This window comes from Periplaneta americana, chromosome 14, assembly GCF_040183065.1.
Source record: "Periplaneta americana isolate PAMFEO1 chromosome 14, P.americana_PAMFEO1_priV1, whole genome shotgun sequence".
Lineage (NCBI taxonomy): Eukaryota > Metazoa > Arthropoda > Insecta > Blattodea > Blattidae > Periplaneta > Periplaneta americana.
In genome coordinates, this window is record NC_091130.1 from 134,174,925 (window position 1) to 134,187,726 (window position 12,802).

At 36.2% G+C, this 12,802-nt stretch overlaps 1 protein-coding gene across 7 annotated transcripts in view; it reads left to right on the forward strand.

The window, feature by feature from the left end:
* Lar (tyrosine-protein phosphatase Lar) overlaps positions 1-12,802 on the forward strand; it is a 652,517-nt gene that overhangs the window by 519,121 nt on the left and 120,594 nt on the right. For all 7 annotated transcript variants that reach the window (XM_069846106.1, XM_069846110.1, XM_069846112.1 and 4 more), the window contains 3 exons: positions 3,230-3,425; positions 3,639-3,772; positions 9,799-9,949. In XM_069846106.1, coding sequence (XP_069702207.1) covers positions 3,230-3,425; positions 3,639-3,772; positions 9,799-9,949 — 481 coding nt within the window. The remainder of the gene's footprint in view (positions 1-3,229; positions 3,426-3,638; positions 3,773-9,798; positions 9,950-12,802) is intronic.

Here is a 12,802-nt window from a genome sequence, read left to right on the forward strand (position 1 = left end):
TAAGGTTTCAATAACACACAATTCCGAACTCATTGCAATACTTCAAATTAACGTTTAAGAATTAATAATACATGCAGCAGCTAACACATACATTCCACTGATACAATTACATTGCACTCGCTGTCAGTATTGCTCTGTGTAACCACAGTGGTGTAACGTTAAATAGTTGTTGGTGTAGCTCTCGGACCAGAGCTTCAAACAACACATAACAGAAGCATGTGCGCCTAAGACAGACTAAGGAGGAAGGCACTTGCGCACACATCATATTCTCGCTGTTTCTATGTCTTTCCTGTAGCTCCGAGAAACGAGCAAGCGTTGCAATACTTGCGGTGTGCAACCTGCGGATGGTATTACGCTTATATAATATTTAAAAAATCAAAATAAATTTTAATGTATGTAATCCCATTTTGAGAAATACACATTCTACGAAAATATTGGGCTTGCGCAGCAAGCATAGCATGCCCTGAGAAATCGCCCCTGGTTGGAATCACAGTGTTGCCACGATAAGGATAATGAAAAATCAGAAAAAGGCAACTTGGTATTTCACATGGCCTGTTATTTACACAGATAGTGGCACATTGCATATCATAGGAGATTTTGGAAGTTCCACCAATACACAGCACAATCGAGCCCTCTTGCACCATGACGATCATTTGCTTGTTAAGGTACTGTATTGTATTTATTTACATTCCATGGTATACATACATCGCTTCACAGATAGAATATGAAACTTGTAAAAAAAAAAAAAAATCTTAATAGCACTACAAAGTCTTAATTATAGTCACAGTCCAGTTGAAATATATACAGAAGCATTTTACAATATACTAGTACAGTAAAACCTCTCATTTACGGACATCGAAGGGATGTAACAATCTGTTCGCATCTGGGAGGTGTCCTTTATTGGGAGGAAGGCTCCCCAATCTAACAGTAAATTTATACGGTAATATGCATTATGTATGCCTTCACGCTTTAAATTAAATGTATTACTGTAGTTTAATTCTAAATACAGTCTACTGTACTACAGTAAATTCTTTGCAACTTTGAACTGCAGTAGGTATGACCGACAAAGGAAAATACAGTACTGTGCCATGCAGTTTTATTCTAGGTCTACAGTTATGCAGTACTGTAATTTACAGTTTTCAACTTAACCTTTACATTCAGGTGCCATGTCTCTCGAAACATTACAACTGATTGAAGTGAAGAGAATAATCCTACTAACCCTATCATGTGTCGAATACAATTTCACGATCGCTGAAACCTTGAACCCATTAGATAGGTTAAATTTTATGACTTTGTTTATCCACCTGCTTCCAGCTAACAAGAGGTAGCCTGCTGGGTTAGTGGTAGCCTACGAGACCCTTACTGTCTTCTTTTATGGTAAAGAATTTCTGTACAGTTCTCAAAACTAAATTTTCCATTTTTGTAACACATTAGGTCTTGAAATCCAAGTTCTGTCCGCAGTCAGGAGGTAAAGCAAGCTTTAGGACTGTAAAACAGCTGTCTGTGTCCGTGTCTGAGAGTGTCCGTAAACAAGAGTTAAATTTATCATTATTTCTATATTATTTTAGCTGCGACATAAAAATCTGTCCGTATATGAGGAGTGTCCGTATCTTGGGGATGTCCGTAAGGAGAGGTTTTTCCTGTTCAACACAAAGGTTTAGTGTCAGTACTTAATACAATACAGAAATATTCATGAAGTGTTGTTGAATGTCATAAATTCACCTACAGAATAGAAGGCGTGAGAAATTAGGTACTTCTTTAATTTGGCTCTAAATATTCTGTGTAAGAATGATTCGGCAGTTATGAAAACATGTATCTTTTGTATGAAAGCCGCTAATTGGAAATCGAATTGGCTGAAGGAGCTGGAACGAGAAATAAGCAGATTAGGTCTAAATTGGCTATGGAGAGAACTGGGGTCTATAAACACGAAAACTATTGGAAGAATAGTAAAAGAGAGGGCAAACGAAACTTCGAGACAAGATATTTTTAGTAATATTAAAGACCTAGGATCACTAAAATACTATAGGGAGGTTAAGCAGTTTTGGGAACAGGAAGAATATGTTAGACTAAATTCAAGGGAAGAGAGAATAGGAATGGCATGGTGGAGATTAGGTATCTGGAGACTCAAGAATAGGAGAGGGAACGTAGAGAAGGATAAATATCCTTTGTGTGGACTAGCTGAAGACGCAGTGCATATTGCGCTAAAGTGCCAGGCAACGAATGATTTGAGACACAGTTGGGTAGATAAAAAATTTCTACAAGTAAACGCTATAGTAGCTTATAAAAAAATGAATGGTCACCTAAACGCCAGCAATTTGCATAAATTAGGAAAATTTCTTTTTAGAGTTAAAATTAGATGGGAAGAGAAAGTCAGAGCTCTAACGGAGATGGAATTATAAATGTTTGAGTAGTCACACGATAAGAAACTACGAAGAGTAGTCAGTGAAGTTAACAGAACAATTCTTAAGAGATTGAGCATAAAATTGAAAAAAACTAAGGTAGGAGTTTTAAATACAAGAGCTATACTTATTATTAGTTGTGTACCATTATTATTATTATTATTATTATTATTATTATTATTATTATTATTATTGTTATTGTTATTAATATTATTATTATTATTATTATTATTATTATTATTATTATTATTATTAGTATTAGTATTAGTATTGTAAACAGAGGATGCTTATAGGTTCATTATATATTACTTTGTGTTATATTTGTATAGAGAGTGATGGCGGATTAAGAACTGGAATACATCTAATCCGCCATGACGTGAACAATGATTGATGAAATAAATAAATAAATAAATTTGGCTCTAAATAATCTGAAATTTTGAGTTTCATTTTTTATATCCATAGAGAGGCTATTAAACATTTTTACTGCCATAATATAACGCATTCCTTTTTTGATAGCATGATACATTTGCCGATGGAGTATGAAAGTCATTTTTTTTACGAGTATTTATGCGTTAAAGTTTTCACAATTACATACGAGGAAGTTTATTAATGAAAAAATATACTGACAAGCCATGGGCATTATTTGTAGTTTTTTTAAAGTGATTGTATACAATTCCCTAGATTTGGCATCTACTATTAATTCTAATTACCGGTACTTTTTTTATATATACTTTTTTTTATTAGGAAATGCAGTACTGGTACAAGGCCTATGTCAGAAGGTCTTATTACTAATAAAAATGTAATATAATGAAAATATTTCCGTGTGACAGGGTTACAAAGTCTACTACACAGTGAATCCAACACTGCCGATGGCTTCGTGGGAATCACAGATGGTGGACAACAATCAGTTGACGACAATCAGCGAGCTTACTCCTCATACCATTTACACGATTAGAGTTCAGGCTTTCACCAGCGTGGGACCAGGTCCTCTATCTGCCCCTGTACTTGTTAAAACCCAGCAGGGAGGTAAGTCTTTATTTGTATGTTAAAGAAAATTGTGTAATTATTTCATTATTTTGAAAGTAGACATTATTTTTATTCCTTTAACCTCAACTTAATGGCATCAGAACAAATGTTGAATTTGTGCTAGCATTTAAAAATAATCTCACGGTACGTGTAAAGTATTGATTACCTTCGTAATTGTTACATTTTTTTATATTATGTATATATTTTTCGCAGTGCCAAGTCAGCCAAGCAACTTGCGAGCAAGTGAGGTTGGAGAGACATCTGTTACCCTTCAGTGGAGTCGGCCAGCCCATGCTGGGGAAAACATTGTTAGCTACGAATTGTACTGGAATGATACATATGCCAAGGTATCCATGTTTGATTATATCTTTGTGAAGGCTATTATTACCTATATGTACCGTATATATTACAATGCAGAGCTTTCAGAAGGTTCCTATATTGAAAGTTTTAGTGTTAAATGTATTACATGCAATATACCGTACTGTATTTACTCACATAATAGTGTAAAGGCCCATTCACAATGAAAATTAAACATAAACATAACGTAAGCATAAAACCTTGTGTCCATGTTATTTAATGAAAGCATTCACAATGAATTACATAAGCATAAACTTAATCTTAATCATAAGACGTTAACATGAAAGTTTGCAAACTCCAAACTTTCATGCTTATGTTTATGCGATTTGGAAACAGTACACAAGCGGAAAGCGTGTTTTCACTTTTTGTTTAACATCTCATGGGCTTTGCCTACAGGCAATATTTTGATCTATTGGCCGTGATGATAGCTAGGCGCGCAACATGGAATCATATGACGAAAAGTTGATTATTTTACATCTCCGTTTCTTTGATTTCAAGTATTGAAAGCCATATACTGATGCCATTGTAGTTATTAGAAACAAATTGAATAGCTACATCGTCAGTCATTGTGCAATTCTCCATTTTTATGTAATAGATTCTGTAGTTTTGTTGATTCGGTATGTTTGTTTCCACACACGTGTTATGTTTACGTTATGTTTAATTTTCATTGTGAATGGGCCTTGGCTACTTAAGTTTGTGGCATATGTTTATGTGCTTATGTTAATGTTTACGTTATGTTTAATTTTCATTGTGAATGGGCCTTAACTTTTTTATTTCAACACAATAATAATTACTTTCTATAATTGAATGTAAACACTCCCGTCAACAATGTGATTTCCACTCCACACAGCAACACAGTATTCGTTATTGCACTCCACAGACGACAATGACAATTTACTTGGATTATTGAGAACAACAATGTACTGCTAATCTTAACTAATGCCCACAAAGCACTATTTACAACACAGAACTGTCGGTTCTCAGTTCACAGTTCGTTTGCCTTGGCTAGTTCTTCTAGCTCAGTCACCCGAGTTCACAGTATCTCGAACCCCAGACCTTCAGAGACAGTCCACTGAACTTCGAACTCATGTCCCCCAACTGCGGTCCACTGCACTCGAACTCAGGACTTCGGACGCTCACACAGCTGTGGACACACTCAAGTCGAACTCCAGTCTCGAAGCTGGCTTCACTGCTACACAAGACTGGCTGGCTTGCTGTCCAACGACTACAACAACAATTGCTGCTGCTCACTTGCCTCTCTTCTTTTATAACCAAACCATAGTTTCCAGAGAGTACGATATTGGAAATTTCTACGGATGTCCAGAAGATGGCACCTCTCGAATTCTCTGGATTTCTTCCCTCAGTCGCAGGCGCATCACTCCTCTCCTCTCTATGCCACAGCACATGCCCCAGGAAGCAGATGCGCGCGCAACTTCATTTGCCGTGCCGAACCACGGCCGACTTTGTCCTCCTTCTGCCGGTCGTGAGATCGTTTCCCGGCTGTCACAATAGTAAGGTGACCAGATTTTCAAATCCCAAAATCGGAACACTTCGCAAAATGCAATAGTAAATTAATGGTGAATTTTTTAATATAAATTTACATGAGAAATATAAATACGAAATAAAAATAAACAGTATTACGATAAAAAACACATTGCATTACATGGATACAATAACTAAAAACACAAAAAAATAATATATTATACACATTAAAATCGAGTGCTTGTGTTGAATAAATTGGACCGGAAAGGAGTCAATTGACCTACTGTGTTTCTGAGACTTTCATTACAAATTCCATCCAGTCAAGTTGTTTTCTTGTCTTTCACCTTGAGAATGCTGCTCTTACTTTTGCTATGCTTATCAGCTTTGTGTCATACAAGTCTCCCAGGATTATATTACTTCTGTTGAAAAGAAATGAGAATTATTTTTTCCGAAGATTCCATAGGGATCTCCTTGACAGACCTCGTTAACTTTTTCCTAAGGATAAGAAAGTGCTCTGTTAGCGCCTCTTGAGCTTGTGCTTTTCCTTCCTGTTCTATGATATTAGTTTCATGTTCAGACTGTTTTTATATGCTTTCCTTTTCTGTACATAGAGATGTATATTTGCCTCGGCAATGTTTATTCATGCTCTGATCAGAATTTGATCATTTTTTTTCTCTGTTCGTAGCACTCAGCCTCAAACCAAAGATTAGGTATATATTATTTTAATGTACTGAAGTACATATGATATTTCCATGCAGATATTCTGCGTCATCATACGATGAAAGAGTAATGGAACGGAGAAAAATTCTCTCCGGCGCCGGGATTTGAACCCGGGTTTTCAGCTCTACGTGCTGACGCTTTATCCATTACGAGTGCACCTCAGCACATGTGTGGACTTTGGTCCTACGTTCATAGACATCTATGACGTAGTGCAGAGGGCGGCCACTAGAGGGAACCCAAGAGTTGGAACTTAAAACTGAGACGATTCTTCCGACGCTGGGGTGGAATCCGGTGTGGCTTAAGAGAATTTTTCTCCGTTCCATTACTCTTTCATCGTATGATGACGCAGAATATTTGCAAGGAAATATCATATGTACTTCGGTACATTAAAATAATATATATGATATGCGTAAATCACTTCATGATTTAAGACGGCGCTTATTCCGTCGGATCCCAGCCAACTAGTCACTCATTACGAGTGCACCTCAGCACATGTGTGGACTTCGGTCCTACGTTCATAGACATCTATGACGTAGTGCAGAGAGCAGCCACTAGAGGGAACCCAAGAGTTGGAACTTAAAACTGAGACGATTCTTCCGACGCTGGGGTGGAATCCGGTGTGGCTTAGTGGATAAAGCGTCAGCACGTAGAGCTGAAAACCCGGGTTCAAATCCCTGTGCCGGAGAGAATTTTTTTCCGTTCCATTACTCTTTCATCGTACAAAGATTAGGTGTTCTTTGCCTCTGGGAGATGAGTCAATTTGTATATAGCTTTCTATTTTTTCCAAAGGGGGATCTAGTTGATCCAATTTTCTCGGAGAGTAATTTAAAATTTCCACTCTATTTTGAGCAAAGAGCTGCATTTTTTCATTCCATTTTGCTATTTTCTCTGAGGTTAGGTTAGGTTAAGTTAGGTCAGATTAGGTCACAGTGACTAAGGGCGGGTTAGGACGACACTTTGCACGTCGGCCATACTAAAGCCTATTGTGCACCCTGAATTGTATGGGATGAATGAGGGTGTACCAGCCCACTGGCTGCATGTGACCTCTCACCCACTCACCCAATGGGGGCCTCCTACCCTCCCCTGTTCTAAATTCATACCTCCAAGGTGACCAAGCAGCACAGGATCCATTCCAACGGCCCTTCCAAGGTGTCGAAGCGTCTGTGGAAGTGCTCTTAAGGATTGAATCCTGGCAGAGATATTGCAGAAGGCTGGGAACACAGTAACGGTTGCAGAGAGAACTCTCCCTCCCATAAGTGGTTGAAGACATGCGTCTTGTCCTGATTATGTCTATTGAATGAGATGAGAAAGATGAATGATATGATATGAAATCTAAATTCTTTTTCTACACTGGAGGAGAAGGGAAAATGAACCGTGGTAATGAAAATTTCAATCCAGCATTTGCTTAAGTAACTGTGGAAAACCACAGAAAAAGCATTCGGTCCAGGAATCGAACCACAGACCTTCCGAATGCGAATCCCATGCAATACGCATGAACCAACTCACTCAGTTTATTTTCTCTGAAATCACATATTTCTTCAAGCAAGAAATTTCATAAAATAAATTATTTCATCTGGTCATGTACATCGGAAGAAAAATAATGGAATGTTTCTTCAGATTTTTCTCTTTCTGGAGGACATCTCACCAATATGCATGCCACAGATATGTTGTGAATGAATACCAAAGGCACGATGATGTTCAACAGCGTTTTCATAAAATTATAATAATTAACACTTAAAGTCCGGGGATATCTGGAGACAAATTGTTAAATTGAGGGACATTTCATTGACGAATTTTGTTCGGAGACAAAAAGCAAAATTCTGGAACTGTACCTGGGAAACGGGGACGTCTGGTGACCTGATACTATCACCCCTCCCATGTTCTGAGAACAATTCTTGACTAAATACGCCTCTTGTTACGTGATTGTACTGAAAGGACAGCAGACACTTTAAGTGGGACAAGTGGATTTAATTTAATCATGCTTCATAGTAATACCTTTTCAAATATTGCGTAGGAGGACTTTAGGAACACTCTGTGTATATGTGTTAGTTTGTATAATATAGTTTTGTTTAACTTAATGGTGATTGGTATATGTCGCCTGAAAAATTAAACCAAGCAATACTTCTAAAACAAAATAATTATATAAATATCACTACAGAAATACAAAACTTGAACACGATACACTACTTAATTATTTATATGTTATTATTGACCAAGGTCCGAATTCATAGTCAACACTTATCACAAGGAAACCCTTAAGCAGTTGCTTACAAAACTTTCCAGTTCATAAATCCCACTAAAGTGAACACTTACGACAATAAGGTAGCTTGTCAGCTTACTCAAGTGTTTCCTCATATGCATTGTAATCAGCTGATTCAGTATACCATGGATGATGATTATGATTTTATTGAATTTATTGAGTTCTATAATGTAAATGAAAATGTGTTTCGGCAAAACAAAAGATACTGGTATATCAAAGATATGGAAAACCCTTTAAAAATATACATTGTATAACAATTTAAGAGGAGATACTGTTTCGACAAGAACACTGTTCTGGATATTCTGGTGTCTCTCATTGAAATTCATAATACAGCTACTACAACCATGAGGCTTACCGATTTCACCACTACAGAAAATACTGGTTGCTTTGAGATTTTATGCTACAGTATAATTTCAAGTAGGCTTAAGTGACATTTTTTTCGAAAAGTATTCACGTCCCAACAAACTGTTATTTGTTTATTTTTTGTTTGTATTCAATCCAAAGAATAAGCTGTTAAAATTTGCGTAATTATACCACTTCCACTTTGTTTACCATAAAAATAACTGAAAAATAAATTTAAATGATTTACTTAGAGGAATATTTCCGCAGTTTACATTAAACTCAACTGCAATTTTATCCCATGTCAATTTCTTGTTTTGGAGAGAAAAATTGTGATACTTTTTTCTTTCGACTATATTCTATATTTCGTAACTAGTTCTCTTAGCTCACTTCTTTCTTCTTTTGTAAAATGCTTTCTCGACATTTTGTATAATTTTTTAGCACTATAATATTTACTTCTGTATTTTGTGTACGATTAATAATACCGATTTATAATTTGAAAGCGCTGGAAAACAATTTAATGTACGAAAGCGCTCACGTCTAGCCATGTTGTCATATTTCTTCTGATGTCAAGGGAATTCTCAGTGCACATGAAGGAGTAGCGTCTTTGCAATACGATCTACATTTTATAAGTGACGACTATGAATTCGACCCTAAGAAACAAATACAGTAGAGCATCGATTATCCCAAACAATTGTGGACGGAGTGTGTTCGGATAACTGATTTTTCGGATAACTGATCATTTACGAAAACAAAAAATTGTACTGGTGTCATAGGAGTAGTATGAAACAAAGAAACACGGATATTAAACAAAAACTGTACATACAGTATATATTTTGAATCACAGTCTTACAAATAACACAGAAAACTGACTAGCCTAGTTTGACAAGTTCAAAATGGTCATTAAAGTAGGCCTACAGTTTAGGAAAAGAAGTTCAAACTTTTATTTATTATTTTTTTTTTTTTGCTTCAGAACTGAGACTCGTATTTTTGCCGCTAAATCTCGCAAACAGCGCTAGCGAAACTAATACATGGCGCTCGCAAATTCAAATTTGCCGACTGGAATGCTTTCGGTTAACCAATGTTTCGGTTGATCGGTATTCGATGCTCTACTGTACTTTATATGCAGATCATGCTCTGCGGTGTACGTACAATTTAATTTAATTTTAGCAGATTTCCTAAACACAAAAACTATTTAAAGCTGTAATGTTACAGGAGAAACATCATCGACGCATCCCTATAGTGGAGAGCTATACACTAACAGGCCTTTATCCAAATACGTTGTACTATGTATGGCTGGCAGCTCGTTCTCAGCGTGGGGAGGGAGCCACAACACCACCAATACCCGTCCGAACCAAACAGTACGGTAAGACAGAATGGGACAACAGTACGAGCGACTTTGTAGCGATCGCTCGTCCATAAACTGAATAGCACATGGTTCTAAGGCTCAACACGTTGCAAATTATCCCTCCAATATGTATATAATACAGGCTACCACAAAACCATACATGCCAGTCTGTTTGCTTTATTATCAACAATTAAATCTAAACCAGGTCTCTTAATTTTCCAATGACTTATCTTCTGAGTGAATCGGTCATTTGATATTTATTGAAAATTCAAACTATGATGCTTACTTCTGAATTCGAATATTATAGGATCAAATTTGGCTGAGAGTACTGGATTTTTAGAAGTGGAAAAAAGTCCGAGTATGTCTTCCATCAGATGAGAAAGTAAAGCTTTAGAATCTATTCAGTAAATGTATATTGAATTTAAAAGATTCCTTTGCTTCTGAATTTAAAAAATACTAAATCCTGCGTTCTGACTCAACATTTTATTCCGTTGTGAATTGCCAGTGAATCAAAACCTGACTCATTCATAATTCTGTATATGTCTTGAGACTTGCTGACATACATGTATGGGCTGCGTTATTGAAAATGAGTAACAGTAAGCTAAGACCAATGGAGAAGAGCAGTGACTTACTCGTCATGTGCTGGGCATTGAAAACCAATAATGAAAATAATTGCGAAAATACGGTATCTTAAATTAATAATCTTCTTTTGAGGGAGCTGGGATATGATGGTAGAGACTACATTGATCTTGCTCAGGATAGGGACCGATGGCGGGCTTTTATATGAGGGCGACAATGAACCTCCGTATTCCTTGAAAGCCACTTATATGTAAATTTAAAAGTCATATTGAGTTCAGATAAGTTTGTGAAATAATATCATATAAATTAGTTTTTATTTTCAGTCAATCACTTATCATGTTAAGATGGCAGAAATGGATTCTGTTACATCAAGGTACAATATTAATATACATCACGAATATTTAAGACTTACTTTCAAGTCATCTTCAGGTGATAGTTTACTAACAAACAAACATTTGAACATGGTGAAAAATATTTAAACACATCTATAAAATACAAATAAATAGTCTAACCATGCATACTTTTCTTAAAGTGGTTAAATGGCGTACATGGTATTAAATTAACACTCAGATAGAAAGCCTTCCAGTGGATATAATTATAATTTATATATTAAAATAATATTCTTATTGAATTTGGTATTCCCAAAAAACTAGATCGAGTAATTAAAATGTGTCTTAGTGAAACTTACAGCAGAGTTCGTATAGGCCAGTTTCCATCTGATGCTTTTCCAATTCACTGCGGGCTAAAGCAGGGAGATGCAATATCACCTTTACTTTTTAACTTCGCTCTAGAATATGCCATTAGGAAAGTTCAGGATAACAGAGAGGGTTTGGAATTGAACGGGTTACATCAGCTTCTTGTCTATGCGGATGACGTGAATATGTTAGGAGAAAATCCTCAAACGATTAGGGAAAATGCGGAAATTCTACTTGAAGCAAGTAAAGAGATAGGTTTGGAAGTAAATCCCGAAAAGACTAAGTATATGATTATGTCTCGTGATCAGAATATTGTACGAAATGAAACTATAAAAGTTGGAGATTTATCCTTCAAAGAGGTGGAAAAATTCAAATATCTTGGAGCAACAGTAACAAATATAAATGACACTCGGGAGGAAATTAAACGCAGAATAAATATGGGAAATACCTGTTATTATTCGGTTGAGAAGCTTTTGTCATCTAGTCTGCTGTCAAAAAATCTGAAAGTTAGGATTTATAAAACAGTTATATTACCAATTCTTCTGTATGGCTGTGAAACTTGGACTCTCACTTTGAGAGAGGAACAGAGATTGAGGGTTTTTGAGAATAAGGTACTTAGGACAATATTTGGGGCTAAAAGGGATGAGGTTACAGGAGAATGGAGAAAGTTACACAATGCAGAGCTGCACGCATTATATCCTTCACCTGACATAATTAGGAACATTAAATCCAGACGTTTGAGATGGGCAGGGCATGTAGCACATATGGGCGAATCCAGAAATGCATATAGAGTGTTAGTTGGGAGGCCAGAGGGGAAAAGACCTTTGGGGAGGCCGAGACGTAGATGGGAAGATAATATTAAAATGGATTTGAGGGAGGTGGGATATGATGTTAGAGACTGGATTAATCTTGCTCAGGATAGGGACCAATGGCGGGCTTATGTGAGGGCGGCAATGAACCTCCGGGTTCCTTAAAAGCCAGTAAGTAAGTACAATATATTAAAAAGACAGGTAGTATGCCTGAGTTGTAAAATTGTAATCGTTTAAAAATATTATTATATAAAACTAAAGGCTAAGGCTTGTTCTTTATAAAGTTCAATATATTGGAAGGCTGTAGTGAAGTGGATGTAAAATAAAATCTCGGCCTATTCGCCGTGGTGAGAGGCATATATGAAAGGTGTACAGTGGAGGTTTTCAGATGATGTGGCCTTCTCATCTTGGCGTTACATCCACTTCACTACAGTCTCCTAATATAGTGAACTTTATAAAGAACAAGCCTTAGCCTTAAGTTTTACATAATAATAACTTTAAACGATTTTAATTTTACAACTCAGGCACATTGCCTGCCTTTTTAATATAACTTATTGTATAAATTACAATTACATCCACTGGAAAGCTTTCTATCTGAATGTTAATTTAATACCATGTACGCCGTTTAACCACTTTAAGAAAAGTATGCATGGTTAGACTATTTATTTGTGTTTTATAGATGTGTTTAAATATTTTTCACCATGTTCAAATGTTTGTTTGTTAGTAAACAATCACCTGAAGATGACTTGAAAGTAAGTCGAAAATATTCGTGACATATATTAATATTG